This window comes from Priapulus caudatus, unplaced genomic scaffold (assembly GCF_000485595.1).
Source record: "Priapulus caudatus unplaced genomic scaffold, Priapulus_caudatus-5.0.1 Scaffold288, whole genome shotgun sequence".
NCBI classification, from domain to species: Eukaryota; Metazoa; Priapulida; class Priapulimorpha; order Priapulimorphida; family Priapulidae; genus Priapulus; species Priapulus caudatus.
In genome coordinates this window covers 210,583-231,353 of record NW_014577349.1, presented here as the reverse complement: position 1 = coordinate 231,353, position 20,771 = coordinate 210,583, and the positions used below count along the sequence as shown (strand labels likewise).

General features: G+C 42.4%; 1 protein-coding gene and 1 long non-coding RNA gene across 2 annotated transcripts in view; one reads left to right on the top strand and one right to left on the bottom strand.

Moving 5' to 3' along the window:
* Window positions 1-2,349: 2,349 nt before the first annotated feature.
* Window positions 2,350-4,151, top strand: LOC106808592. Its single transcript, XR_001393793.1, has 2 exons — window positions 2,350-2,502; window positions 2,698-4,151. It is a non-coding gene; the product is annotated as an uncharacterized LOC106808592 (long non-coding RNA).
* A 2,363-nt stretch (window positions 4,152-6,514) lies between these two features.
* LOC106808591 (GTP-binding protein 8-like) overlaps window positions 6,515-20,771 on the bottom strand; it is a 28,400-nt gene continuing 14,143 nt past the window's right edge. The window contains exons 5-8 of the mRNA XM_014811367.1: window positions 10,363-10,493; window positions 10,016-10,115; window positions 8,296-8,417; window positions 6,515-7,777 (exon numbers count right to left, since the gene is read on the bottom strand). Of these exons, the coding sequence (XP_014666853.1) occupies window positions 7,654-7,777; window positions 8,296-8,417; window positions 10,016-10,115; window positions 10,363-10,493 (477 nt within the window). The 3' untranslated portion in view covers window positions 6,515-7,653. The remainder of the gene's footprint in view (window positions 7,778-8,295; window positions 8,418-10,015; window positions 10,116-10,362; window positions 10,494-20,771) is intronic.

Here is a 20,771-nt window from a genome sequence, read left to right as displayed (position 1 = left end):
TACTCGCTTTTATAATAACGTGTGGAGTGATTATACAGACAACCGTACACGCACAAGGTAAGTGTTGCTTCGACTTTTCGACGTTAGGCCTCCGCGTCCGCCTTCTTCATGACGATTACTGTGACGGCGACTCACGACTGTGACAGAAACGCGAATCGGGGCAGTTGTCATAAGTCGATCGTGGCGAAAGCACCGGCCTGCGGCGCCTTCCGTTCACGCTCTGTAACTAAAAAGCTAGGAGTCTATGAACTGATTAACAAACCAAGATGTAATACCTTGAATAAAAATGAATTCATCTTGGGGTGTATAAGATCCCGTAATGCGCGAATGAGCTGTAATATTGGTAGATAGACAGCTGTATAATAAGACAATGTGCGCGGCGCGCTGGTTAGAGCAACTTTTCCAGTCGCACAGCCAAATAAAAAGTGAATTATTTCGATCTCCACGGTAGTTCAATGCGCGTTAAATATAATCAAAATGATTAATTTACTGGTTAGATATGTCGATTCTTTGTCTTCGATTTGCTGTTTGTGAACTATGACTCGGACTTTGTACCAAGTGCGCCAACGATAGCTAGTCAATTTCTTGTAATAACAGCTCACGCGCTTTCGTGCATGTCGTACTAAAATGAAACCGGGTGCTTTATGCATTAACTTTCTCGTCCATGGGGCCATTATGTGGTTATTAAGGCTACGTGAGCGTTATACCTTCCCATAGTTATATAATCGGAATTTTAGCGGGAGATATCGCGGCATGGTTCACGGCGATAGCGAAAATATTAAACATGTGAGGTAATTTATGATCACGTGACCAGCAACTAACCGTATGTGTAACGATAAAAGTTTGTTGGTTAAGAAATAGGTGTGTGTTTATATAACATGATTCAGTCATCTATATACAACATTGTATATCCTCGATAATTGAATTATAGTTGTTGTTTCGCGTATCCCTCATCATTTTCTTTCAACCCATCTCTCCACTCTCATCTCTTCCTCTTTACGCGCTATCTCTCTGCCTGCCCACTTGTCTTCCCTTTTCCCACTCTCCATTTAATCTTATTTATCAGACATGTTGCCACAACCTTCTAATTCTAACTCCCTGCATCTGCTGCCTATGTCCTTTCTCTCTCTACAGTCGTCTTCTGCTCACTTTTGTTCTCGCTCTCGCTATTATTATTTGTCTTGTTTATATGTTTTAGTCACTCGAGCTTTCAGCTAAACTAATGACGATATATATGCTGGCAATATCTTAAATTATACTAAACCAGCTTCAACTTAATCTTATTGTTGCGGCTTTCTAATAAAGTTAAATGAACGAAAATTGAAGTTGAAGATGAAGTTGAAGTTGAATTTTCACTCCGTCTTGCTCCTAACACTCTGAATAGTGTTACTAGAATACGTACTAGAATACGTGTCACTAGAATACGTACAGCGCGCACTATCACTCTTGTTTGTGCCAATCACTGTTGACTCGCCGGCTAAATATTCGCGCACACCGGCTGCAATATGCACGAGATACTACAGTTTAGCTTCGCTCGCGGTCCAAAGGTAGGGCAAAGTATATTTACACTATGCTCCGAGTTGCCATATCTGGCGGCCAGCGTTACTCTGCCATTGCGCACGTCTGTTAGTCAAATATCCGTTATTTGCGAACGTCGGCATCACGGCAGAACACAGATAGCGGCGCGGCCATGTTGGTTTGAGTCAGGTGGATGCCATCTGTGTGACACATGCCCCTTCGTTTGCACACCGCACGATCGCACCTAGTGCTCCCGACGCCGGCCATTACAATAAAATATTATTAAATATGGCCAGTTCACTAACGATTCATTGCTATGCTCGCCGAATGTATTATTATTGTAGAAAATCAATGTATAGCGTGAGATGAATGCGGAAGATTGTGGGTAAGGATTATTAACGTATAAATTATTAATTATCGGATGCATTACTATACATATTTACAAGAGCTAATAATACCTAGAGTGTACAACGGAAAAACGGGAAAATAGTGCTATTTCACGACAACATTATTCTACTTTGCCTGCGAGTCTATAATAATTTTGTGTCGGTGGTAGTAACTAGTCGCAGCAGCAGCAGCAGCAGCAGCAGCAGCAGCAGCAGCAGCAGCAGCAACAACAACAACAACAACAACAACAACTGAAGCAGCAACTACGATAACATCAACAACAGTAGCAACAGCAACAGTAACAGTAACCGTAGCAGTAGCAGTAGCAATAGCAGCAGTAGCAATAGCAGCAGTAGCAATAGCAGCAGCACCACTAGTAATAATTAGGCGCCAGCTCTACATCTGTGACTGCGCTCACATTACACCATTGCTTTCGCTACCCTGCTCCACTGACTCCTTTCTACGCGTGCTACAGACCGTACAGCTACCCGCCGCCAATGGAGGTGAGGTACGACCGCAAGGCAACAGAGAAGGTCGAAGCCATCCCCCAAAAGGAAGCACCACCAGACATCGACTTGAGTTTGAATTACAACAAAGGTGAGCGACTTTATCAAACGTGAATAACGTAGAGTGCAAAATCTCAGGCAAACCGAGTGAAATGTCCGTCAAGCGCAAAGCCTTCCTAATTTAACGTGGATATTTTTTCACCACGTTTGCAATGAGGATCTTTATAATTTAAACTATTCGGACAGTGAACGTCATCACTAATGCCTGACGTCTGGCGTCTTGCAGAGGGGTCGGTTGAATCGACTGATAAACATTCGGTGGAGACAAATAAGGCCGAATCGGTCGTATAAGCAGTGACACCTGGTGGACCGTATGCATCATGGGTTTTCGGAAGAGATCGTCGTAGGAGATCGCACGTATTGAAGGAGATTGCATTCACTTCCACCAAGGCGAACCCTGTTCTTCTGACGTAATCGTCGGTGGCCGCAAAGAAACGTTTCGTCACGGTATCAAAAGAAACGTTCCTATGTAACTGGCGACAAGCGTCGCCATGCACATAGCATTGAAAATGGGCGAGCAATATTTGAAGCGCGGTATGGCGCAATTTAGCAGTAGGTGTGACGAAATAGATGCGGCAGGTACTCTAAAATAGTAGCATCGTGTAGAATATTTGAATTGAAAATGGGCGGATAATGTTTTAGTAATGCGCAGCGGTGTCCGATGGAAGATCATGACCTAGTCAGCGCCATCAAAGCATAGGCCTACAATCGGCGTAAGGTGTTGTCTGACGTGTGTGTTTTGTCTACCTCATCTAACCCCTGACCAGATTCGTTAGACTACAAACGGCCGAGTATAACCAATATTTAGCGTTTCGGTACACGTCCCGCGTTTATCTATATGCTTGGCCCTACCCATGCAGCCCTTCAGTCCGCCACAGGGCGGCAAGTTCATGATGACAAAGGTAGAGCTACAATATGCTATGCCGCGTGAATGTAGTAGCTCCAAGAAACGGTAATGCTAGGGTTAGAATAGACAATCCCTCTGTATAGTATCCGTCTGTATAGACAATCCGTCGCACAGCCTGGTCGGGCTACACCCCTAGTAGTTTCAGCATAAGCAGCAATAGACAAGTGTACAGACTATTTAGAATGTGCGTGCATTTGAATTGATTAGCACCTTGCACCTTCGTTACCTATCCTGACACTGCCTATAATGTTGAGTAAACGACTCCAAGGCAGTAATAGTGTCGTGGGATTCCTTATTATGTCCGCGAAGTAATCTACAGCAACTTGTGGAATTCGTACATGTAGCCAAGCGGTCTTGGATTATTAACATAATATAGTTAGCGCTAAATTCCGACGCTGTAATGTGTGATTTACGTGCCAAAATGACCATGCGTTTTCTAATGCCAATTCAAAGCTCTGTATGTAAAGGTCATCAAAGGACATGTGGAAATGCATGGCATACCTAGCGCGCCAACCTAGTAGGCCTAAATTTACATAGCTCTACATTCTTATATTATATTCATATATGTATTAGGCGATTTCAAACATAGACCTTAGCTGGTTGTATTCTTTCATACGTTTTAGGTTGTCTTGATAATTTAAAATGACACATTTATAATACATGAATTTTAACGGGTATTTATATTTTAATAACTTCGGGTGATGAATGTAATTGGGTATAACTTGCATGATTGAGGTACATTTTCATGAATAAAACCATTTTATAAAAATTAAGAATTGATGTCAGTAATATAACTTAAATTTATACTACCCCTCCTCTCTCTCTCTCTCTCTCTCTTTTCTTGTTCTTATTCTTATCTTTATCCTTATCCTTATCCTTATCCTTATCCTTATTCTTATTCTTATTCTTATTCTTATTCTTATTCTTATTCTTATTCTTATTCTTATTCTTATTCTTATTCTTATTCTTATTCTTATTCTATTTATATATATTATAATGCGAATATTTATGTCCTCACTGCCATCATTAGCTATATATGAGGCTCGCTTTGCAGAAAAACACTGCATAGTTATGACATCCCGATATCTAAGATGTCGTAACTATTGCACAACACTTAACACTAAAAGTTATTAACCGTGACCGTGGATCATAACCATTTACGATGTTTCTGACCACGGCATTCTGAGTGCAATCATCCATCTGGCCTAGCATTGACGGCGTGGCCGCCTTTGCTATGTTTTCTTCTCCCGTAGATCGGCTTTAACGCCGGTAACGGCAGTGAGTGGTGGGGTCTGGCTCCGTTCTCCGGCACGCAGGGAGTCGCTAGGATCGACGAGTTTACGAGCGTCGGCGACACTCCGGGCAGGTGGGTCTTCCGCGTCGACGAGGTCATTGAGAGAGGAGGCTGCACGAACGTGACGCAGGGTGAGGCTTCAGCTAACCCCCGCCCCCCACAAACATAGCACTAGCCTTTATCCTTACCCTAACCGCGTCTCTAACACTATCCCTGACCAGAACCATAGCAATTGTCTTCACTCTTATCCTAACCTCATTTCTAACGCTAACTCTAACCACACCCCACGACGATAGCACTATAATACTTACCCTACCCGCATCCCTAGCACTAACCCTTATCATGATCATAACCCCAATTGTAAACACAATGCTAACCCTAACTGAACCTTAACACGCTTTTCCAACCCTAACAATAACCTTTATCGTAGCCCTAACGAGAACTATAACCCTAAACGTTGCCATAACCATAAAACTACTCGAACACAAATCATTACACCATTGTTGATTAGGTTATTAGGTAGCAGTCCGTAATTGCATAAATATTAGCAGTCGTGCCAGCGTCTCTCGAAAAGTCACCACACGGTACTTTCGCCGTTCAGTAATAAATACTTCTCAAATACTAAAATCTCAAATATCTCAAAATACTCAATACTCAAATCTAAATCATCTAATTAAACTAACGTAAGAATGTACAAACAGTTGATTAATAATTGATAAATAGTTAATTGTCTAACTGATTTAGGTAGTAGGTCTATAACTAAAACAGACATCAAACTCACATAGGTGCAATAAACCAGGCAGGGTGATACAGATGTGATGACACAGGTATGATAATAAAGGTGTGTCTGTATTTACCTGCGCAGGTGTTGCCCTGTCCTATCCATCGGTTGGAACCATGTTTGGCGGTGAATCCATCAACATCTCCGGACCGTGCTTCGTGTACGGACGATCATGCGATTCTACAAGCTGCATCTGACTATGTCAGATGAGCTAAAAATGATGGTTAATAAACACGAAATGTATTTACTACCAAAGTCTTAATGTTTCTCTATACTCTCTTTCGCCTATTATTGCCGATAACTTCCTGTAAATGGCGTTCAAATGCTCCTCTGCAGCACACTAGTACTAGTATAGGGTGTACACCGCACGCGCGCCGTCGTGCACAATTGTCAATTACAACAAGAATGTAGAGCAGGTGGGAAAGCTTACGAGATAGTCGAGTTCGTGCGTCACGTCACGATCATACTCTAAGCGATGGAAACATATGCCGACGAAAGCATACACGTAGTGGCGGCGCATTGCATGCCAGAATGAGCTGCTGCCTGCCTCCGATATCCATATCGAGGCCCGCTAAGCTAAGCATAATACGAGCGGGCATAAAGTCACACAGACAGCTACGTTCATTGGCTAAAACAATCGAGTAACGCGGTTAGGGATTTTCGGAAGAACTTGGAAGAAACTTCGGAAGAAATGTTCAATGAATGACGCACTCGTTCACTTCCAAAACGAGTAAAAATGCTCAAACTTTTCCACTTCGATTCGAAATGCATCAGCCGAGCATTTCATTATTTACGAAAAGTAAACAGGCTGGTGAAAGACAGTAGGTACAGTAACTGGTCACGTCGGTGACGCCCCATTCATGCCCATCAACGAAGAAGGCGGGGCTTATTCTGATTACGGAGATGCAAAAATGCGACAGAAGGACGTAGCACAGTGCGCTAAACAGCGTGTTTTCGTATTTGTGGCAAACTCTATCATAGGAAACGTTTCTAGCATAGCAGAATGCCCTAGTTCCTGAGATCGGTGATTTGGTTGTCCAATGGGTCCCCATATTTAAAAATATAAAAGACTGGTGCAGCGTAGACTGTGATTGGAAGACACATAGTGTCAATCCTCGGCGTGCCTCGTCATCATGGCTGCATCACGTCGAGCGTTTTTCTATAACTCAATTCTACTGTTATAATGTTCATGGGATCTGGTTTACATATGCGTTCTACATATGTGTGCATATACGTATACGTGATAAATACGTATCTACGACGCGCATGTGTCGGACACAAAACAACAACTTATTTATCAACAGATCTGTTTGCCAACTTTCCAAAATGCCAAATTAGTACAGTTCTCTGCCCATGATCAATAGTATGTTTACGACCGTAATTCCCATAATTATTACCAATAATTTTTTTCCATTTCATAATCATAAATGCTAGGTATACTAATAAACGAATAACGAAAAACTTCTTTATATATGACCGACATTTTTGGCACATACACATTATTCTCATGAAATGGGAGGTTTTTCATCACGTCAAAAATCACGAGTCGGCATACATTTTATTTTATGAATCTGGAGCCTTCCAACACAAGGTTTGAGGTGAGGCGCATAATATATATGGGCAATTTAAGTGATTAGCATGCAATACACCGTTCCAGTATAGCTACTAAAACAGCAGAGATTGTAACCCATACCTCCGACTTTTTACCACTAACCAAGTTAGAAGGCGTAGCTATCAAAGCTCCCCTGTTAAGCAAACATTCCTCAACTGTTTGTACGAAATGAACGAGGCACCGGCACTGAGCTAGAGCAAACAATTACTCAGCCGTACCGTACAAAGATCACTTGCTGGCAAAGCTAACCATTGAATTCGTGCACAGACAAACAGATTCCGGGGTGGCAAATCATCGCACGCATGTCAGTAAACAACCACGATTCGTTTGATAGAACCCAATGAGTAAGAACTGACTGGAAATATTCCAACATCATTTTCATCATCATCACTGCTAAAATAAATGCTACAAACAGGCGCATGGGGGGGGGGACGTAGACACAATAACCTGCATATACGCTTTCCCATTGGGTACACTTGCTAGTAAACACAGTGTTCAACACCATAATGTGGGAGAGCTGCCCACACACTTACAGCTTGGGAGGGGGGGGGTGACTATAACTTTGCATAGACGAATCCATGGTTGAGATCAGGATCCCACTTGCTTTCTGTTAGCAGCACCGGTAGATGTGCCTGCGTCGCCCAGTTCAATGTTGCCCGTCACGTAAACTATGTAGCACTGAAGAAGCCCGATGCCCTCTCCTGTTTTGGAGCTGAAATGTAAAAGGTGTTACAGTTGATGTCAGTTGTAATGTATTCAAGGCAAGCTCGAAGAAGCTAGAGAATAGCTCCTAGAGAAAGGATAGGCAAACGATTGCAATTACCACAAAGAAACTACAAAACAAAACAAACTCAGTAAAAAAAAACAGCTATGATGCCTCATGTACCTCAACTGTCTGACCCTCCTTGCCATCCAGTCAGTCTCAGCAATCCACCTGTACCCACACACTTATATTGCAACCATACATTACCTACTCGATCCTACTTCCTCTCTTCCATCCACTACCTCCTCATCTCTCTGCCACATTATGTCCAACTAAAGGGGATTCCAGCTATTTACTTCACCAAATCTCTCATACACGTCCACCATCCATCTATAAAAGTCTACTCCCCATTAATCACACATTCACTGTGTCACGGCCATCTTGTCCCTGACAGCGAATTACTTATCGCTCTCCCACTCACTCACTTTCTACCACACATCTACCGCTAACGTAAAACCACGTATTACCTGATTAGAAATGGCTGATGGAAGCAGCAGCTGGATGTGAATTTATCTCTCAGCTCCTTCACCTGAACTAGGGACTGGATGCGGCCCAGCATGTTCGTCTTGTCTATCTTGGTCATCACCAACTAAAAGTACGTGATATACATCCCATCTTCAACTGGAAACTGATGGTTAGATGAATATATATATATATATATCATGAGTACATAATAGAGAAGAGTATGACACTGTTTTAACAGCGTTTTGTGTAGTTTTCAACTTGAAATTATTCTATCAATATGTGAATAAATATATTCAAACTTTACCTTGTTTTTTCTCTGATTCTCCCTTAATCATATGACACCACCAGTTTACCAGAAAATCGTATGTGTTCCTCAAAAAAGATTCCTTCTTTGAATACGACACAGTTTCACACCGTTTTCCCACGATTTGCATCTCTCCGATAATAGTTGATATAGCGGCGGCAGCGGCTCCGGTTACTACGGAACGCTGGGGGCTGTTGGGAATATTATGTAAGCACAGTAACAGCACTTGTTTTGCTTCATTATCATCAGGAACATGATGGCAACCATGGCAAAACAGCTAAAATCAGCTGCTAGCTCGCCGTGAGCCCACATTTATTTTTAGCATGCTGGAAACACAATACACACTGCATACAATTCGATGCCTAATATCCCCAAGAACACATATAAGATTTTCAGGTAAACTGGTGGTGTCATATGATTAAGGGAGAATCAGAGAACAAAACAAGGTAAAGTTTGAATATATTTATTCACATATTGATAGAATAAATTCAAGTTAAAAACTACGCAAACGCTGTTAAAACAGTGTCATACTCTATTATGTACTCTTGATATGTATATATATAGAGAGAGAAAGAGAGAAAGAGACAGAGAGAGAAAGAGAGAGAGAGAGAGACAGACAAAGAGACACACATACATAAGCCGCGTTCACACGGAGCGTACGTCCCGGGTCGAAAACGATCCGCGTCAAATGCGTCCCGGGCCAAGCGTTCACACGAACAATTTCTCGGTACAAAAACGACCCGTGTCATTTCGACCCAGGTCGTTTTCGTACCCACTACAAAGTGAGTTCGAAAACGACCCGAGCGATGGTTCATTTTTGCCATGTGAACTCGCACCGGCACACGACCCAGGACAGAATTATTACGGCGGTAGACATCGCCAGTGTCGTGAGCCAGAGTTTACACAGAGTTGCTGTGCATTGATTGTGTTTAATACGCATTGTTCGTTTGATTGTTCGCTTGGATGCATTGTTTTTTTTTTCAACTTGCAGTTCGCAGCTCGCAGCTAGAACTGATCGATCAAACGTCGATCTTGTGAACGTTCGGTGTCGTTTTTGATCCGGATCAGTCTCGGATCGTTTTCGACCCGGGACGAACGCTCCGTGTGAACGCGGCTATACATGCATGCATGCAGGCCAACAGACAGACAGACATACATACAAACAGACAGAAAGACAGACAGACAGATAGACTGACGGGCACACAGACAGACAGACAGATAGTATAGATATGTAGATATATATAGCTAGCCAGCTAGATTAATATATAGATAAATAGATAGATCGATAGATAGACAGATAAATAGATAGATGGTAAGATAGATAGATAGATAGATAGATAGATGGACAGATTGTTGTTTAATATAGGTAAAGAAGTTTAATAATTGATAAAAGTAGTGAATTATCAACAGGCATCTACCGTATATGGTCTTCCAATCTCCTCCATCATTCGGATGGCTATCATGTCATCCTTTGTCACTCCCACTTCTCCACTGACCAGAAATATTGTCATTCGCAAGCTACAAATAAAAGGAAGGGCATGCACTCACTGCCAATCCCAAACCTCACTACAAAAGCTTTTACACTCCAGCATGATCCTGCCCTTCAGCTGCTGCCACACCACTTCTTTCATGACAGCTTTTAGACAAAGACTTGAGAAATGCTGAAAAAATGTCTATCCTTCAATGGAATATCATTGTGGAATGATCATGTATGAATAAATATATCTCATCAATTAAGAACAAAAAAACACATCACAGAACTTACTTTTGGCGATTTTTCAAGTACCCTTCGACAGTTTCTACAAAATGACGTGGTTGGTTACGACCATAGCCTGGCATATCAACCATGGTAAACTTGCGACCAACTTGAAAAAAATTTGCCGTTTTTGTGTGACCCTGTATAGATAATGACAGTATTAAAAGAATAATAGGTCCATTCATTATGCAATGTTGACGAATACTAGAGTAACTGGCACCTTGTGTAGTTAATAAGTACATTACCTTATAGCCAAACGCGTATTAGTTTGTCCAATATCACTGCTGGTTACATTACAAACAAGACTTGAAATCGATTGTTGATATGTATCAACGTATCATTTACGTGCCGCTATCATTACATTGGCTATAAGGTAATGTACTTACTAACAGTACAAGGTGCCAGTTACTCTAGCATTCGTCAACATTGCATAATTAATGGACCTGTTATTCCTTTAAAACATTTTATAAATGCTATTATGTTATCGCTTAACCATTCCAAATTGATTGCAGGAGATATATCTTTAAATAATTACTCAACACAAAGCCCATAAATATAGCCAGGGGTGCATAATGGCAGAATCTGTCATTATTCACTTCCTGAAATTGCCTACACAAACAGTACCTGTGTCGACTAGATACAATAATGTAACCCAACACAAGAGTAGAGTTACAACGCGAGCCTATTCTTTTATTTAGAGGAGCCCCCGAGTGTTTCACTCAGGGCGGATTTATGGTGCGTTTTTCGAGACTAGAACTTCCAAACTGGGTTTATTCTAAACACAAACCTTTTTCCACTATCCTGGAACTTACTATGTATCACAATACTCTGTATTAAACTAATATAACCTGTTACAAAATTTCGAAGCAACGAGCGGCGATATTTCAAGCGCCATTTCTGGTGACGCTGTGTGACGCTGGCTTTCCCAATGTGCATAGCGATCGGCAAACTTCGGTCAGCTTTAGTGCGCTGCGAGCCCTCAGATTGGTCGGTAAAGCCAGAGGGGAAGGATATGCGCCACATCCATGTGCTATTTCTCAGGCATCCCGTAATGCATCCGCTCTTCAAACCGAAGTTTGCCGATCGCTATGCACATTGGGAAAGCTAGCGTCACAGGTCACCAGAAATGGCGCTCGAAATATCGCCACTCGTCGCTTCAAAATTTTGTAACAGGTTATATTAGTTTAATACAGAGTATTGTGATACATAGTAAGTCCCAGGATAGCGGAGAAAGGTTCGCGTTTAGAATAAACCCAGTTGGGTGATATAACCTTATGACTTAACCAAGTCAAAATTGTAACGGAGTTGATCTATAGTAGTCCACTAGCCACCCCTATGTCTTCTTTACTGAACCTAGAAATGTTGAGTACTATAAGGTTTTATGTTGGAAATGCAATATACAGGTCATAAGAACTAAGAAACTGCCGGATGCTAATTTGCATATGTGTAGCATTTTGCTTAATCGGCCTAATTAGCATATTAATTAGGTCTAAGCCTAACCTCAACTAATCCTATCCTTAACTAATTCTAACCTTTTCTCGCAACCTTAGTACTTCTCCCAACCCTAACTAGTCCTGGCCCTCACCATAATTCCTACTAACCATAATGCTCTCCGCAACCCTGACTAACCCCTACGCTATCTAACCCTATTCTGACCTTACCCAAATCGTACTACTAACCCTAAATAATTCTAAGGTTAACCAATCCCAAGCCGATCACCAAGTCTAACCGTAAGTGCTTCCATTCCTGGCACTAAACTATGATCCCACATTGTGGTAGCGTACGTTATTATAGCCATTTCCATCTATCCTATACACATCTAGCGATTGCATTCGGCGATCCTCACTTCGTCACCTTCGACGGCCATGAGTACTCGTTCAACGGTAAGGGAGAATTCACGATGTTTAACTCTGACCACCACCACGTGGACAAGAACTTGAACTTCCCACACAAGATGACGATTCAAGGCAGATTCGAGCAGCCGCCCAACGCCACCGTCTGTACGTACGCTGCATGTGTTTTTTATGTATTCGGTCATTCTTTGTTGATTTACGCGCGGGTTCGTGTTGTTTGTAGGCTTGTTCGTTTATTGCTTGGTTGGTTCCTTTGTTGATACGTTGGTTGCTGGCACGTTTATTCAATCGCTCGCTCGTTTCTTTGTTCGTTCGTTTCTTCCTTCCTCCCTTACTTCTTTCCTCCATGCCTTCTTTCGTTCGTCTATTGATTAGACGTTTAATCAATTAATTAATTAATTAATCACGTTCTGCGTTCATTCATTCATTTAAACGCTTAGCAGCAGCAAGTTGCAACGGTCTATAAGCACCGGCAAACCCATGCATACATAACGACTACACCACAGCGGCCGGCCCATTGCGCTGCCCTTACTGATTGCCGACGTTCGTTACTCGATTATAATGTCTCGTGATATATTGTCTCGATTATTATGTCTCGTGATATAATGTCTAGATTATTATGTCTCGATTATATTGTCTCATGATCTGTGCGCTTGTCCCCACTGCTTGCAGATGTCGCCGAGTCCAACGCTACAATGCTGACGGCGGTCGTAGGCCGAGAGAACAACTCTGCGGTCGTAGAGATACAGTCGCGAGCCTACCACGCTCGTTGGCGCTCAAAAGTCAATTTTCGTGAACACAAAACTCAATTCTGTCAATCCTGTCCCACAAAACTCAATTTTTGTGAACACAAAACTCAATTTCGGTAATCCTGTCCCACAAAACTCAATATTTGTGAACACAAAACTCAATTCATGTCAATCCTGTCCCACAAAACTCAATTTTGTAAACACAAACTCAATTCTGTCAATCCGGTTCCCAAAACTCGATTTTGTTGCCCAAATATGGCACACGCATGTAAGAAGGCTACCATTGTCAGAAACTGGCTGGAGAAATGTTCACGGGTTCGCCATCTTGTTTCTTTAACTTAGTGACCATTTCTCCCAGCCCAGTTTCTGACCAATGGTAGCCCTTCTTACATGCGTGTGCCATATTTGCGGCACAGAATTGAGTTATTGTGTTTTCCAAAATTGAGTTTGTGGGGACAGGATTGACAGAATTGAGTTTTGTGTTCACAAATTGAGTCTTTGTCCAACAAAACTCATTTTGTCAAGTTCTATAGGCTACCAAAAATGCCTGTCCCTGCATGGCGCCCCGTACTTATGTCCCCCAGGGTACTGCCGGAACGTAACCTGGAGGTACGGTCGGTATACCGGAACGTACCCTGGTACTATCTAATGTGCGCCTACACCTACTTCCTAACCCTATACCCTAACCATAACCATATCAAATAGTTACCAGGGTACGTTCCGGGATACCGGACCGTCGCCCAGGGTACGTTCGGCAGTACCCTGGGGACATAGACCCTATGAGCCATAGCAAGCCGTGATAAATATATCAAATCGTCCAGGTTTTTTGGATTTTTAACTAGCTTGAAAAAACAATCTTATCGGGTAGGAATTGAGGATATATGTAGTCCAGTCAGTACTTACTTTTTATGTAAAAAATTGCAACAAAAGTTTCGCAAACATTCACACCATGGAAGAATTCGTGGCGTAGTCAATTTAACAGCTCAATCTTACATGTCATCACATTATGTCAAGGATTAGTGAAGTTGCTCGGAGCAAGGCACACGAGCAATTCAGCATCGCTTCCCAAGACATTAATGAGAACCTTGCTAATTGCGGTTATAATGAGAGATGCAAAGCAATCAAGAGTCCATAAAGCGGAAATTTTCTATTATGGACTCTTGAAGCAGCATGCACCATATGGCTATTTGCTAAGAAGAGAAACAACGCTCTCGCATCGAGGTGCTTGGGCAATAGAAGAGCAAATAATGCACGGAAACCACTGATAGACAACGAGGACAACACGCCCTGATTTAAACCATATGCACCATATGCATATTTGTATAGAAGATCAAACAACGCTATCGCTATGAGGCTTGGACAATAGAAGAGCAAAATATATGCACTGAAACCATGATCAGCCAAACGATCCGACACACCGACTTGTGCACACTGATAGCAGTTATTCTCATGTATACCTTTGCATGGTCGCCCAGCACTGTTAATGTAAAAATTTGCATGCCGAGCAGCACACGCATATCGCGTTGCTTGTTTTTGAGGGCATCTTTTCGACATCATTGATAGGTTTTCCATGAGGAAAGTTTTGATCCGTGATTTAATGTTTGCCAGCATCTGAATCGCGTGATGAAATCAGCCGTTGTAACTATGACGGGAAGAATACGCGAGAAAAATATAATTGAAGCTGATTGAAAAAAAAAATCAATAAATGTGTCGGAATAAAAATTCTATGATCTAACGAAACCGCCCATGCGTGGCAATGCTCAACAAAGCTCACCTGAACACACACGCACGCTACGCCACGCACGGCACGCACGCACGCGACGCACGCCACGCAGCGCACGCACGCCACGCACACACACACACACACACACACACACATTTCTATTAGTTAGCTTGTTTCATGGTTGTGAGGCCTTGTGAGATTATTTAGCGAGCAGTGATAATTAGAACTCTGTAGATCAAATAAAAATCAATCACACAACACAGTAGGAATTGAGACTTAGCCCATAGTAAACACAGTTATACTCGATTGACTTGTGCGTTGTGATCAGAGTAAAAAATTCATTTTTGCATACAATCTTCTGTGATTACTTTGAAATGATGCCTCATTATTTCTTTTGTTGAATTCTTTGAAACATTATTTTGTTATGCCAATGAACTTGTTCACGTATTTCAAAAACGCGTTCGTTGTCCCATGTTGGGTTCGTTGTACGCCACGGGGGGAGGGGAATCGCTGTAACTCAAAACCGCACACGTTTGAGCTTGCACTACAAACTGCCCTGTTTTTCAATATAATTTAAGAAGCGATCAGCACAGTCACAAAAACCTAGGTAAAATTTAAGCGTAATTATTAGCATCAAACGTTTTTTAATGCCAACAATAAACAGTATAATAGCGATACGGATATATTTCACACAGGAATATAACTGTGGGTGCTACAGTATGGAATCTACATCAGAGAGTGATAATAATAGCATTTATTATTATAATTAGGATCTATTTATTATTTTCACTCACTGAAAATAACATGGTGCTGTTATTTATTATTCCTATTTCATTAGATATTTACGTGCCATCCTTTCTAAACGACACCACTGTCTACAAAGTATAGGAATGTTTGATTTTCTCTGAGCACAATTCCACGAGTCCTTAAAACGTGAGATCAAAAGTCCTCCTTATAAATTAGTTAATAGTAAAAAAATAGACTCGTAATACAATCGCTACCGGAATTGATTTGATCGTTCGCATACAAAATTCCACGTATGACGATCGTCGCACACCAGGTGCACCAATGAGGGCAATCAGGCACACCGGACCGCCACAGCGGGCATTTAAATACAAGTATACACACATATAAAATGTACACGATATTAAAAACATGCTAAGCAGTGCCAACACCACATACACCAAGCACTCGGCTTTTCGAGCCTACCTTCCCGTTTTACGGGTCACCATGAATTCTTCAACCAGTTACAAAAACTAAGCGTACTCCAGGCATAACGCTTTACTCACGGTACATGTTTAAATCATAAATTGCATCCGTAGCATGATAATCTACTACGACGACCATTGTCCTCAGTTATGGATATATATATATACTATTATATATATATATTACAGAGTCTATCAAATATTGCATAGACTCCTGATATTTCACGTACAACCCTGTTTGGCATATCGGGCTAATTGAATTGTCTTTCGACTGATCTATTCATAATTATGCTACACACTAAACTCTATATAACGTGTGTGCAGAGAACACGTTCAAAAAAATATTTAGCTTTAGCTTTCACACACATACCCTCCTTCCCACCCTTGAAAAGTTGCATCCGGTTACTCTAACATGTAATACGTTCGGCCTTACGGGAGGACTGTGGCGTGGCGAGATATTGACCCCGATGGTGGACCGAGCTTTTAGGTAGTTGGTTCTCTTTGGCCTTTCTACGCGTTCTATATTTGCGTACATACATATTGCACCTTTGTCTCGTCATCTCCACACTTGGTATAGAGTTTAGTTCGCTGGCGTTTTCATGGTCAAACACTGCTCATGGCCACTACTGCCGCCGTAAAAAAACCATCACAGAAGTTAACGATAAGTCGACTGTTAGATTCTGCTATCAAAATTATACACAGGAAAAAAATAGCCGTCTTAACAATACACGGCGGCTAGAAACATATATATATATAATTATTAATATTAACTATAATAATCGCTAAATACCATGTCAACAGAATTCAGTCACTATCAGAACCGCATATAATGTTATATCCAACGGCAAGCGGGTATGCGTTATTTAGTGGCGCGCACACACACATGCGAATATCAGGTCGTGTGATTTCTCTGAATTTATAAGTAAAAGTATAATCGATAGGCCGTAACCGGCAAGATTTACACAATTACTGCTTAATCAAACGTTTGTGATTCGATTTACTGATCGTGAGAAAACAGAGCCATCGTTCACACATACAAGTATTTCTCCGATGGCGTGAATGAGTTCTGTCCTTCCTCGAACTGTAAGTAAATAATACCTTTATATCGGCGCACACACACGCCACGGTACCGCACGCACGCACGCACACACAACCAACCCACACCACCACACACAGGCACGTTATTGTAGAAAACTAGATTTTAATGGCGTTACTAACGTGACGAGATCGATTTTTCAGCACACAAGACAATAATCTGCAGACAGATACAAGCGACACAGATGCCGTCTAGAGTTGCAGCCCTCGCGACTCTGGAGTTGCGCGTTTTCTCGGCCAATACGCACATGCTCGTTAATTGACACTTTAAATTTTACGCCGAGCTTTATATTTTGAATAACGAATGTACGACAAACGATGCAAATCATCAGTAATACTCAAATAGCGACCACTGGCAGATCATCAACATTGGGGAGCAGTCTGGCGTGGTGGGGTTGTCAGCAGTGCTACGTGAAGCTGCGTAAAACGTGTAGATCGGAAGCATTGTCGCTTGTACTTATCCTGCTACATAAAGTGGGTGGAATAGGAGAAGAGCCCACACGTGCACTGTGTTCTGGACTACTGGTAATAATTTAGTACTTTGTTATGTTTATTGCCGTATCCTTTCTGCCTCGATTCGTTTTCATCTAGATAAAAATAACACCGGGATTTAAAAAAACGGGTAATGAAAGTAGGAAAAATATAAAGAATAGAATTTCACATGACAGAGCACTGAAAAATCATTCGACAATTAGCCGGTGCCCAAAATACATCGATTCGAAAAGACCACCGAGAATGTGGACACAAGAATGTGGGCGCGAATATGCTTTTCCAAAAATCCGTCAGAAATACCCATCTGCTTAGGACAGTTCAGACAAAACTGTCTAGTTAGCAGTTGTAGCAATCACTACTTAAGGTAGCGCCTCCACACCGACGGGGTGGCGAAACGTTTGGCGATCTTCTAGAATGCTGGAGATTTCTTGCGAAGTGCGCTCTTGCAAGGAATATCGCAAACGAACTGTGTATCAGTTGCCGTGAGAAACCCTGAGCGAGATAATTTTACTAATCGAAAACCACCACAGGCAGCCGATCACCGGTGTGTTGCTGCAGACATCTCCAGGTGCTATAACATCAAGTAGGCAACCTTTGTAGGCAGATAGCCGCATTGTTCTTGAATCTTGTCATTCATGACAAGATGACATGCTCTCCCCGATGACGACCTTAATGAAGATGGTAGATGGCGCCAGAGGCTGTGGTGCATCGCGTTGTCTTCATATCCACCTCCTAGGATAACCAGACGGCTAGTGCACTGCACCGACTGACAAACGCTTAATGAAGTCGGTAAGATTGGCCCGAGTGGTCAGTCGCATGTCGCACGCCTCTTCAGATCCGCTCCAGGACGTTACAGGATACCAGCGCTGATCCAGCTGATGACGAACTTGCTGAAGTCGGCAGAGGGCGCCACGGTACTTTACGAGCTGCGGCGCACGTGGAATGTTGCAGCAGTTGCTCGATCCTTCGCCGAGAACTTGACGCTATCGCGAAGCGGACACATGACCGTTCCGCCGGGCGATAGTGAAGTCTAGTCACCCAGCTGTTGTGCCGGCCGAGAAGCACATCTGCGGATAGGAAGGAAAACCATCGTGACATGCCGCTGACTGCAATTCAATATATATGTCATGCGTCAATCGCATTGAGACAGCATAATGACCATTGAAACAATGCTGAGATTCCACTTAATTATACAAACCCTTCGTACCTGAAATGTGTGGTATACGGAAACATTTAACATCAAAGAAGAAATCATTACGTTGGGTAAACTGATTGCATGTCTACTTTGCTGTTTATTTCACAGCCTCTCTGAACGCTACGTTGAATGAGCTTAAATATGTAACCAGTTCAAAACAGCAAGACACACGACAGAAATAACAGCCCATGGAACCATTGATATGCTCACATAAGGAATAATATATATTTTATCCCAATATAAATACTGTGTGTACGTGTGTTGGGGTGTGTGCTATATAGTATTATTGCTGTGTGAGTTTACTATACTATAAATATATATATTATATATATATATATATATATTATAATCTATACCGTATGTATCCTCTCTGCATGTAAGCGACGCTAAATCAGACTGTATCTGCGATCACTCACTCAGCAGTCCGGTGTGATATCCCACAGCGAACATCCGAAGCCTTGCAGCATCGCCGGGTACGCCGATGTATGCGGGCCGCTAGCGAGAGAAGGCGCAGCTGCGCACGCAGTCAGAGATGTCCCATTATCTGTGAACAGACGCAGCCAGTTGCTCCGTGGTCGCACTCCACAGCTGCAACGTTGCGCACACAGCCCGCGCACGGCACGCGTCTCCACACGCTCACGACCGAAACATTCAGAGCACAATTACGGCGCTTGCGAACGTTTAGAAAATTTCAGTCAAGTCGCGAGAAATGCGTTGCTTGAGTGCAGGAGCGAAACGTTGTTAGACTTGACACCAGGTGTTTCCAATGAGACACGTTTTTGGTTTCTAAGTAGCATTAGGGGTGCACTTTGGCCATTAAGCTACGAGTTAGGACAATCTGACAACTAACTGTATACGCCATAAAATTTTTCGGCTTACAGATATTTTTTCGCGACTTCAGACTTGACATGACAATTCCGCGAGTGTTATTTCGCCGGATCTGTGAATTATAAAATATTTGGTATTATTCGGTATTGAATTATGATCGCATTGTTATTTTCGCGGCTCGGGGACGCCATTCTGGAAATTTGCCGAAAATTAAACCACCCGCGAAATATACGACACCCGTATACCAGTTAGTTTAATGCATTTTTTCACGAAAAGAATGTATGTGTTACTCCACCGCCTTTTAATCTCCATTTTGCTTGATGCTTGCTCCCAAAGTTTGTCAGCATCGACACGCATATGTGATGTCACTAACCTTCACTGGGAGCGGTCGAGGAACGCGGACACCATCGATCTTCTCGTCACGGTGACCAAATCCACAGCACGAGCACCACTCGGTGAGCGGCACAAGCAAAGCCACCTTCTCGCCCGCGTCGCCACGTCCCAACGCTGCAGAGGACATCCCATTAACGGAGTTTTACACCCACACGACAAAAGTTCTGCTCCGAACGAACATGATTACCTCCGACTAAATTGCACAACTGTGTCCGTTCACTTTAAAACCATGCGAATGTGATAAAATAATCATATAAGAAAACACTTATATATATCGGCATTGAAGTACGATCATACATATTCTTGTCTGCGTACATATTAAATCCTCTCTTGCACGATTTATGTTACGTTTACATTTTGTTGAATGATATGCATGTAACTAGCGGCAACCCGACTCAGTAGCTTCTGCTTTGCTACGGCGCTTTTGCGTGCTCGCTCAATTACCACAATGCTACGAAAGCTTCAACGACTAATGGCTTCTGATTCTTATTCAAGCACGTGCATCAGATTGGTGCAAATGTGGAATCTCAACCCTAATTGAACCGTTCGTCCGCTCCGTGCGAGCATGAAGCTCACTGGGGGAATTCTCGCTGGAACAGGCGGACACCCCAGACCACGATCCTGGGTAGACCGCTCACAAATTACACAGCTGCCTTTGTCTAGCGACCACACCTGCGAATGCAATCAGAGGCGGCTAAAACGACGAGAGTTACATGTTACTGTAGGCAAGGAAGTGATATTCCTATTACAAGCCAATAATGACAGAATGCATGCTACGAAAGTAGTGATAAAATGCAATGGAAATGATCTCGTATTTCTATTACTATAATTGCTACAGTTGTCTCTATTTCTGCCATCGCATTCATTATCGAAGTATCTCCT